Raw genomic sequence first — 10,756 nt, forward strand, 5'->3', positions numbered from 1 at the left:
TATGTTTCTCTGGGCGGAGCTTCATTAGGCTACTTAGTTGTTTCAAGTGACATGAACTTACCGTAGGTGTGAATGATGCAATCCCGCAAATGTAGGCTATAACCAAAGTTGATAGATGAATGGGGGAAATGTCTGATCGTTTTTTTCAATGAAACACTGACACATTGAAACGTTTATTTATCAATACTGTACTGTATTTAAAAAAATGGGAATGATCAGATTGCATTGATGCTGCTTTTATTTGAAGAGGGTGACCCTTATTTTGGGACACATTCTGAGGTTGTCTGGTTTCATACTGATAAACACACACACACACACACACACACACACACACACACACACACACACACACACACACACACACACACACACACACACACACACACAAAATTTCATTCCATAAAGGAAGTTGCTCAAAACACAAAATGCATCGCTTTGGCTTAACTTTCATAACAACATTGCTATGACAGTACAGGAACCGTAACTGATTAAGACTTGATCATAAACATTTTTTGATGACAGGTTAGAACAGAGGCGCTGTGCAAAGGGGTTAAGTGTTGAATTAACACTGCATTTTCTTTTTTACTATGAAGACAGTCAACTAAGCAAAGTTATGAAAACAGTGTTTATGTCACCAGAGGCCCCTTGCTGAGCAGCAAAAGTTTCTAAACATCCAAACATGGGTGGCTGAATGTTGAATGCTGTGAGATTAATTAAATGTGATGAGGAAATGTAGTGATAAATGCATTGCCAATGTCCAGCCCTCCATAATTAAGACAATATCTGTTAGTAATATCATGCTTGTGTGTGCAATTGCAACCACCTTTTTCTTTGTAATGCAGGAATGAGCACAGCTGCTAGAAAGCAAAGTCGTGAAAATACCCTTAGAAGCTCTCAATACCAGAATAAATTCTAATATGCACATTTATGGATGCATGCATTTATACACATTTATACTTGTGGGGGTGACTTGGTGAGTGGGACGTCCGAGGGCACAATATTCCCGGCGCAAACTTATGCCCCATCCCGCTGGAGTTCCTTCTCCCGGTATTGTTCCACATAAGGCATCGCCACCTCCCACACCTGCAAAGGTCAAAAGGTCACAGGTTAGAGGTCAGATCAGATGCAGACTTGTCACCATGGTCACTTCATCTCCGTGACAGCTTTCCATCATTTCGGAAGCAAGCTTATCTGCACTAACTTTGACCTGTATACTGTCACTTTGCATACGACTGTCTGCTAAACTTGGTGAAATGTAATATAATGATGCTTCATGAACCCTCATACATAAAAAATACAATTCAAGACAGTCTATTCAACACCCTCTAGCCCCTTAAGACATGACACAATAAATCGGCTGTTACCAGGATGGCAATGACCAAGTCATAATGTAATACTAAAGGCCACGTGCACTGCCATAGTAGTGTAGTACTATAGTAGTTAACTTTCATTGTCTATTACAGAGTGCCACAGGAGGTACGGCGCGCATTAAGGGGTTAAAGTGCATTTGGTCCAAGAGTACTCTCTAAGTGTTGAATTAACATTGCATTTCTTGTGTTGTGTACGGCTCCAGAATGCAAATGTTTTACATATTTAAAATACCAACTGTCTGCTTTTAAGTGTTGAAAGCAAATGCATTATACATCTCAATGACATCTTATCTGTCTTGCTATTAGGTTGATCACTTAACCGCCTTTGTAATTAACCTCACTGAAGTGTAAAATGGTTTGACACATAAGGTGCGTTCAGGATGACTGAGAATTGTGCCAGTGCCCGTTCCCGCACCTAATCTGTGATCGGCTGGCATGTTCATGCCGTGATTTTGGGAACCAGAAAGTTGGTTTGCGATATGAACCAAAAAATACTTGGATTTTCTCTGCCAACCGTGACAACAACGTTGACATCTGCAGATTGTTCCAGGTAACACAACAGTCACGTGCGGAAAAGTTCAGGACCCGGAATGAACGTGAGTGCTTTGCAGGTAAGCACTTTGGTTCCAAACGTAACTGGCGCAGGAACAAACACTGGCACTGTCCTGGTCGGCCAGAAAACAGTAAAGCCTGCTGCACACTGGGCAATACGGTCACCGCATCACCGGAGTGGTGGCCACCTAGTGGACACCGTATTACCTCAGAAAAACTCCCGCAAGCAAGGTCTAGTGGTGGCTGTTTGAAACATGGCGGACGGAGCATAAAATGCCACCAAACTTCTTTATTTGAACACTAAAAACGCTTCGTTTCACTTTTTTGAAATGTGTTACTGATAAAGATCATGTGTGAAAAGTATTGCTGTGTTTGGTGATGAATTTGGTTTTCGTAATTTCGTATCAAATCATAACTGCTTGTTTTCTTGTCCACCTATCTAGTGTGGATTATATAATGATAAAGTTTGGACATTATCGCTGTTTTTAACATCTTAAAACGGCGTAATTTTGATATTTATCTATTAATTTTTTGGAAGATCCGTGGGAAATCCTGAAGTGTTTATCATCACCATAGCAACAGCTCTCTTCACCGCACGGTCAGGCACGGTATTTTCCGGACGAGTTGAAATATTTGAACGTATGCGGAGGCTCTCGGATGCGGACTTTCTTCCGCACCGGACTGTCCGGACCCCAACCGCATACGGAATGCGGTTCTCCATAGACAATGAATGGTTAACGGTCAAACCGGATTCGTATTACCGCATGTAGTGTGCAGGGGGCTTAATACATCACTCACCTTCTCCTCCCTCAGGAGCTTGTGTGCAGCTTCAATGTCAGGGCTCATGGCTCGGTCCTTGTCCCAAGGCCTGATGGGAAAATGAATCTTCTTTAAAGCATCTGCTATTCACATGGAGAGTAAATACACTACAAGCAGGCCAGCCTAGGTGTGTGTATTATCCTGGCGCTACAACTGCAGGTATATAGTCAGTCCGAGTCAAAATCCTTATGAAAACTATGGAGAGGCTACATTAGTTAGTTACAGTTTATACTTGTGTTCGTTTTTAGTGTTATATGACTGCCATTGACAGTGCTGTATGAAATGTTATGAGGCTACTATGTGCAAAGAACATGCTATTCACATCATTGACAGTAAATAGAATGGACGCCAAATCAACGCTATTTGCCATTCAACGCTTTGAAGCCAGATTTGGGAACATTCCAACTTACATTCCACCTTAGCAACGCCAAACGCAGGTGCTGATTGGACAACAACAAGACTTCTAACGGTCAATCAAACCATGTTCTGATGCTCATTGGTCAATTTAACTTTTAATATCTCTCTAAAACAAAACATCACCACAAAAAATCACCACCCTGGTAAGTTGGAGAGCAAGGGGACCTACTAGTTGAGCGAAAAATGATCCCCCTGGAGTGGCATTTAAGGGAGATACAGGGTTTTATGTCTCTCATAGGAATGAATGGGATTTGGCCATTTTTTGGTCTTTTTGGGTCCAACCTTGGCTCCAACTTGGCTTCAACAATGAAATAGAATTTTGGCCTCCATTCTATTTACTCTCAATGGTTCACATGCTACGGTCCATCCAGGTGTGCATCTTACCTGACGACGGAGCGCACCAGCTTGTGCACCTGTTCCAGGGGAGCCGTGGTCTTCAGAGGCCGGTGGAACTCCAGACCCTGGCAGGCAGCCAGCAGCTCAATGGCCAACACTGAAATATGAATAATACACATTACACCACTTATTCACACACTGAAATATGAATATTTACACATTACACCCATTATTCACACACTGAAATATGAATATTACACATTAGACCCAAATTTTCACACAATGAAATATAAATATTACAGATTAGACCTATTATTTACACACTGAAATATGAATATTATACATTAGACCTATTATTCACACACACTATATTTATATACAGTAGTCGGCTGCAGCTTGATGGCCAACACTGAAATACAAACATTACACACGTTGTTCATTAGACCTATCTGCACATACAATAGGCCTACCATTTGTCAGCAGCAGCTCATTGGTGAATATAGAATTACCGGTACGGTATAAACATTATACACATTATTCTTATACGCATTTACCAAAAGCTACATTTATATAGTCTGCAGCTCGATGGCTACAATGGAATACAACACACAGCAGTCACTAAGGCCTATTTTTAATAAAGCCCAAATACATTCACTGGCCAAGACACACAGGTTATACATGTAGTCTTTATGTACTATGTTACAAGTCTCTGTGAGGTTGTAGGTGACACACACACACACACACACACACACACACACACACACACACACACACACACACACACACACACACACACACACACACACACACACAAGCATATAGCATACAGCACAACAAGCATATACCATACACACATCATAACAAGCATATACCATACATCATATTTACAGCAGCCTATCTAGTACACATACACGTAGTATAGATAGAGTACCTTGCTCCACGTGCTCCACCACCCTGAGGGCCTTGCGTGCTGCCCATCCCCCCATGGACACGTGGTCCTCAGTGGCTGCACTGGTGGACAGGGAGTCCACAGACGAGGGGTGGCACAGCACCTTGTTCTCCGACACTGCAACACACACCAATAGGAATAAGCAATAGGGAATAACAAGTAATACTGTAAGTAATCACCCCAAACACATACACAAGCACAAACTCACAGGCGACCTCACACACACACACACACACACACACACACACACACACACACACACACACACACACACACACACACACGCGCGCACGCGCACACGAACACAGAGCAAGAGAGAGAGAGAGAGAGAGAGAGAGAGAGAGAGAGAGAGAGAGAGAGAGAGAGCGAGAGAGAGAGAGAGAGAGAGAGAGAGAGAGAGAGAGAGAGAGAGAGAGAGAGACGCACCTAAAGCAGCAGCGGTGCAGTGTGCCGTCATGAATCCAGAGTTCAGCCCCCCGTCTTTGGTCAGAAAGGCGGGCAGCTCACTGAGGAAAGATAAAGCAAGACAAGGCAAGGCAAGTGTTATTTCAATAGACCCGTTTAGAGTCGACGTCCTCATGAATGCGTGCGCATCGTTGACTCAAACACACCAGAGATATTGTAAGGATATTACGAGAGACTCCACTTTTCTGGGTGGTACTGCACTCTAGGGGGAGTGCAGACTCCATTCAGAAAGAACGGGCTGCAGTGCTCAAGAGCCGTGTCTCGACAGCGGCCACTAGGAGAACTGCAGGCATGGGTGAAATTGGGAGTGGTGATTCTGTATGTAATACTGGGTGACAGTGCAGACACTAAAGAGAGAAAAACTGCAGTTCTGAAGCGTGTACGTTGACAAAAAATAGAGATTCCAAAAAGTACATTTGTGTTATTTTGAGAGGGAAGAGGCTGTTCCAGAAGCATAGGAGATGTTTGTTGTTAGAAGACATTAAACTACTGACTGAACTTATGACATCGCCAGGAATGCCCGTGTCTGTGGTGCCCACTGCATATCTGAAGCTAGCACGAGCATCCGTTATCTTATTTCGAAAAAAACACCTGTCGAGTCTGTACAAGTGAACGGAGCATGGGCGATTTTGAGGCAGCGGTGCGCACGCAGCCAAATTACGTCATACCTGTTTACAAACTCTAAAGGGGTCTATAGAAAATCATTTATTTAGAGTACATGACTCAGTGTGCTTCACATAAAAGAAAAGAATAAAATCATGAGGAGTTTAAGATTTTTCAGTAGATGAAACGATGTAAAGGAAAGGAGACCTGAGGGCAGGGTTGCAGAGCCTCTCGATGCGGCGCTCACTGATGCTGGCCAACTCATGCACCCCTATGGCCAGGAAGTCCAGAGCCTGGGGGGGGAAGGGGACACCATGGCTAAGGTTATAGGAAGGAAACATACAATGACCATGACTACTACTGGATTTATTGTAAAGCAGATTGTGTGTGTGTGTGTGTGTGTGTGTGTGTGTGTGTGTGTGTGTGTGTGTGTGTGTGTGTGTGTGTGTGTGTGTGTGTGTGCGTGTGTGTGTGTGTGTACCTTTGCTGGGTATTCCCCGTGGAAGTTTCCTCCAGAGATGGTCTCTCCCCTCTCAGCAAACACCAGCTGTAGAAGTGACCGCACGGTTACACCACTTGGTTACAGCACTGTGTATAAATAGCTATATGGGTATCAATAAAAAAACACTCCTTGTGTCAGACCTGGCATCTTTTTATCAGTGTGCAATCCAACACCACTTCGTAAATAATTATGTATGCCAAGGTCAAATATTAGGAGTACCAAACATTAGTCTTATGCTGATCTCACATCAGGCTGTAAATTTGAATGGAGGCACTAGGTGGCGCTAGGCTGGTAAATCAGTGTTTCCCAAACCCGGGATAGGGACTCCTGAGGAGGGGTCGAGGAGGTACTGACGGAGGGTCGTGGAGAAAAGGGAAACTGCATAAAAATGGGGAATACACACATTGACCGCTAACAGCTAGCATAATTCCATAATTTCGTGAGTAACAATATTCACTTCTGTGGTTAATAGATCTATTTGTTCTGTGGATTTCTAGCAATATTAGCGATTAAACTTCTCATGGAAAATCTAGCAATATTGATAGCCAATTTTTGTCCATTAATATTACTAGATATTCAATTAATAATTTGCCCGCTAATATTGCTAGAAATCCATTGCTAGGCTAAGACTATGGTGGGCTGGTGGGTCGCAAAAAATATTCCAAAAGGGGGTTCCTGCTGAAAAAGTTTGGGAACCACTGGGCTAACCAAACATGCTTTCACCTAAACATGCTAACACTTGTTAAGCATTACGTGATAGCAAAGTCACCACAGCGGTCACTCCATAACAAAGGTGCTTTATGAATATGACTGTGTCTATAGAGGTAATTGAACGCAAGCTTCATAGAAAAATGATACCAAAGTGTAAGACTATGTGCCCTGTCAATGAACCCCATGCATTACAATATGTGATTGTGCATCAGCTGGTATACCGGATTGTCTGTAGCACTGTTGAGCTCAATGGTCAAGATGTTCCTCACAAAGTCAATGGTGTCATTGGCAATCCCATGAACCTGATGGAGATAGATGGACAGTATGTCATATTTTTATTATGTGCAATGATGTATATTAATATCATGTGTGTTATTGTTATCATGAACGATGACAACCCAAACATATCATCCTGTAAAGAACTTCAATGCTTTGCTGTAAAGGTGCTTGTGAAGCTTATCACACTTTTACTGTGTGTGTGTGTGTGTGTGTGTGTGTGTGTGTGTGTGTGTGTGTGTGTGTGTGTGTGTGTGTGTGTGTGTGTGTGTGTGTGTGTGTGTGTGTGTGTGTGTGTATGCATGCATGTCTTCACCTGTGGACAGCAGCGTAAGGTGTAGGCATCCTGAACCCGCAGGTATCCACCCCCTGTTGGAGACATTTGGAATGGATAGATGATAGATCATTGCAAGTGCACAAATGGCAAATATCAGAGCCGTTTATAGAGAGAGGCTGGCCAACTCGAGTCATGGACGCCATTTTCGTTCCCCACGGCGAGGATTCTACAGTGTAACCCTATGGGCAGCATACCGTCAAAATCGCTAGATCTAAAAAAAACAAATAAGGCTTCATAGACCATCAAACTTGGGTTGTAGTATTATCAAGATCCCAACATATGTAAACAAACGTTAACAAGTTCGTTCGTATAGAAGGGGTTTGCTTAAAACAGTGGTTCCCAACCTATGGGTCGGGACCCCCCTTATGGGTCGCCAAAGATCCACAGGGGGTCGCAGAGCCCTCTTGATTTTAAGGGGTTTCGTTTTAAATATATATAGCCCATGTTGAATAAAAGATAAAGCATTTAACTAATAAATGCATAGACGCAACAAATTGTAAGTGCTACATTAAACATTTATTCTATATTTGACCAAAGACGAATTGAGGAATAAAATAACTAAAATAAGTTTTCGCAGGAAACGGAGGGCATCTTGTGACTCCGTCTCATGCGGGCGCTCGCGTGGTTGGGTCACCAAAGCTTACAATAGTAAAAACATGGGTCCCTTAAGAAAAAGGTTGGGAACCACTGGCTTAAAAGATGGTTTTGTCGGCATAGTTTTGAGGTGCTCAGCAGTGCATTCAAGCGTTACCGAGTTGTTGTTGCCTAGGTACAGCTGACGTCAAAGTCGATATTTAAGTAATGTACATAAATAATATTCACAACGATGGTCAAGTTCATGTACAGGGACCCTGGTGATACTTGCGCCAAAGTTTCACGTTGTGTCGAGATTTAGTAGTTTAAAAATAACGATGTGCTCAGCAGTGCATAATCACGATTGCAGGTCACTGTAGGATGAGTAGGCTACTGTAGGATGCTCGTAGCAGTCTGGATATTCATAGTATGAGACTGGAGTTTAAATCGCAGGGGGAAAGGACCTTATTAGCGCGACAGAAATAATAACTTGGTGGGCAAAGTTATGTTTTCACAGTATAGCATACTTACAGGTGGCAATTAAGATTTGACAAGCTAATTTCAAGTTATGACAGAAACCTAACCCCATGCCATCATCATGACTATTTATTTCTTTCAAAAGTAATTGTTAACAAAAGTCGAAGGGGGAAAATACGTTTACCTCACACAACACGGAGAAATCTGCTGCTTTCCGGTTATTAATTCTGATCTTTATTCCATAAAGGGGAGTTTATATCCATGCATGTCCCAAATCCTCCGTTTATGTCACGAGTTAAACGATGCTGTTTGTTTCTCCCGACCCGGCCCTGCACTACAGCCATATGCACAACAGTTTGTCATAATAATAATGTTATAATATTATAGTGAAGCGTTGTTTTTTATATCTGATAATGCTCATTAATGGGAGCGTGGGGAACGAAAATGGCGTCCATAAAACATGTGACCAGCCCAGAACCAATCAAAATAGCGGGACAGCTCGAACGTTCGACCCCATAGTTGGCCAGACTCTCTCTATATACGGCTCTGGCAAATATGTTGTTTTACCGCCACCTACAGGATAATTTGGGTATTAAATTGTTAATTTAAGTGTGTGTGTGTTGATGTGTTTACCTGTGATTTCAGAGAGGTGGCCACTGGGGGGCAGCATAGATCGCATACGGAGGGCCACCTCCCTCTGACCGGGATGAGGCTTCGCAGCATGGATATCTGAAAACACAAACACACACACACACACACACACACACACACACACACAAACACAAACACACACAAACACAAACACACACACACAAACACAAACACACATACACACACACACACACGCACATATACACACAGCGCTCAAGTTTGCACACATCATAGCACAAACAAAAGAAGGCTACGCAGAGACACACACACACTCAAACACACACACACACAGACACAAACTTTGACTGTCACCTTTGTCGAAGGCTTTGCTGGTGCCCTTGAGTGCCTCGAGGGTGAGGGTGGCGATGATGTCGGCCTGGCGTGCGATGGCCTGAGCTCTCTCCAGCGCCTCCGCTCCCAGGCTGGAGATCATCTGAGTACCGTTGATCAGACCTACACCCTGGACACACACCCACAGCACACAGCCTTAGACATACAAACAGCCTTACTCTGCATTCACATTGACACAGACTGTCAACGGACTTGCATGGTTTGGATGCGAAATGCACGCACGGCTAAAAATGAAAGTTCGGGATGAAATTTGGCATGCCTAATTACCACCCGCATTCTATTATCAGCTCAATTGTCATTCGTCTGAATTCAGCGTGAAAAGATAGGCCCTATTTAACCAACTGCATCTCATTTTCCGCTCTGCCGTCATTCGGTGGAATTTCAGTGCACCGAAATTTGGATCGCCCCTTAATTAATTATACAGCATTGATTCTCTGCTCACCTGTCTCCAGTCAGAAATGTTCTTTCTCAATCGCGCCCATCACCTCCTCGTACGCCTCCCTTCTGCCCCTTTTCGATCGATTTGCCAGGTGTCTTGCCTTATTCTCTCCAGTTCACCTTGCTCCATTGCTCTCTGACCATCATCGGCCAGGTGGTGTACGCTGAGACCTCGCACATATTTCTCAGTGGCACCCCATACTCCCAAGCTTGAGAATGTTTACTGCAGACATGAACTTCTTGGCTGTGGCAGTACTTCAGCGATCATGCCAAATACACCGCATAATCTATCTCAGCTTCTCGAGTGCAGTGGTCCGTGCGGACCCCGAGAAGCACTTTGATGACCCGTCCACAGCGTGGAAAGCCGCTTTTCTGCGAGACCCGGACAATCACGAGAACGAAGATGTATGCATACATGCTTAATCCAAATTTCAGATAGTGAACTAATGAAATGCATGGTGGAGACCGTTGGCTCTGTTGTCACTGGCATAACCTCAGAAATGTCAACTTTGACAGATCCATCAACCAATGACAGCGTACACACACAAAACTACAATCCCCATTCCACCAGACATGCCCTCCAGCAACCGTCGATGGTCAGTCGTAACGTGAATGTAAGGTTACTATGTAAGAAAACACAGATTTAAATGATACTCCAAATGGAAGCGCACACACACATGTATAGTAAAGGAATCTTAGAAATTACACTTGTAATACAATTAAGTTATATTTCAGGGGGCCTAGAGAAGGTGGGGTCTGTTTTAAAGGTGCTTTCAATATAGGCCTAAAGTGCAGGGGGAAATCCTGGTTTCTGTTCATAGTACAGCCCTTAGAGGAATTTGAAGTGGCCCTTAGAGGAATTTGAAGTGGCCCCTCGAATGGCAAAGGTTCCCCACCCCTGATAAACCATCTAAACTAATCTAAGGATA

At 43.4% G+C, this 10,756-nt stretch overlaps 1 protein-coding gene across 1 annotated transcript in view; it reads right to left on the reverse strand.

The window, feature by feature from the left end:
- Positions 1-293: 293 nt before the first annotated feature.
- The window catches only part of LOC134459711 (histidine ammonia-lyase-like), a 19,351-nt gene continuing 8,888 nt past the window's right edge, over positions 294-10,756 (reverse strand). Inside the window, exons 13-23 of the mRNA XM_063212106.1 lie at positions 9,351-9,498; positions 9,021-9,116; positions 7,317-7,369; positions 6,946-7,026; positions 5,993-6,058; positions 5,719-5,804; positions 4,870-4,949; positions 4,426-4,560; positions 3,543-3,651; positions 2,721-2,790; positions 294-1,083 (exon numbers count right to left, since the gene is read on the reverse strand). Coding sequence (XP_063068176.1) covers positions 1,015-1,083; positions 2,721-2,790; positions 3,543-3,651; positions 4,426-4,560; positions 4,870-4,949; positions 5,719-5,804; positions 5,993-6,058; positions 6,946-7,026; positions 7,317-7,369; positions 9,021-9,116; positions 9,351-9,498 — 993 coding nt within the window. The 3' untranslated portion in view covers positions 294-1,014. The remainder of the gene's footprint in view (positions 1,084-2,720; positions 2,791-3,542; positions 3,652-4,425; positions 4,561-4,869; positions 4,950-5,718; positions 5,805-5,992; positions 6,059-6,945; positions 7,027-7,316; positions 7,370-9,020; positions 9,117-9,350; positions 9,499-10,756) is intronic.

This window comes from Engraulis encrasicolus, chromosome 12 (genome assembly GCF_034702125.1).
Source record: "Engraulis encrasicolus isolate BLACKSEA-1 chromosome 12, IST_EnEncr_1.0, whole genome shotgun sequence".
NCBI classification, from domain to species: Eukaryota; Metazoa; Chordata; class Actinopteri; order Clupeiformes; family Engraulidae; genus Engraulis; species Engraulis encrasicolus.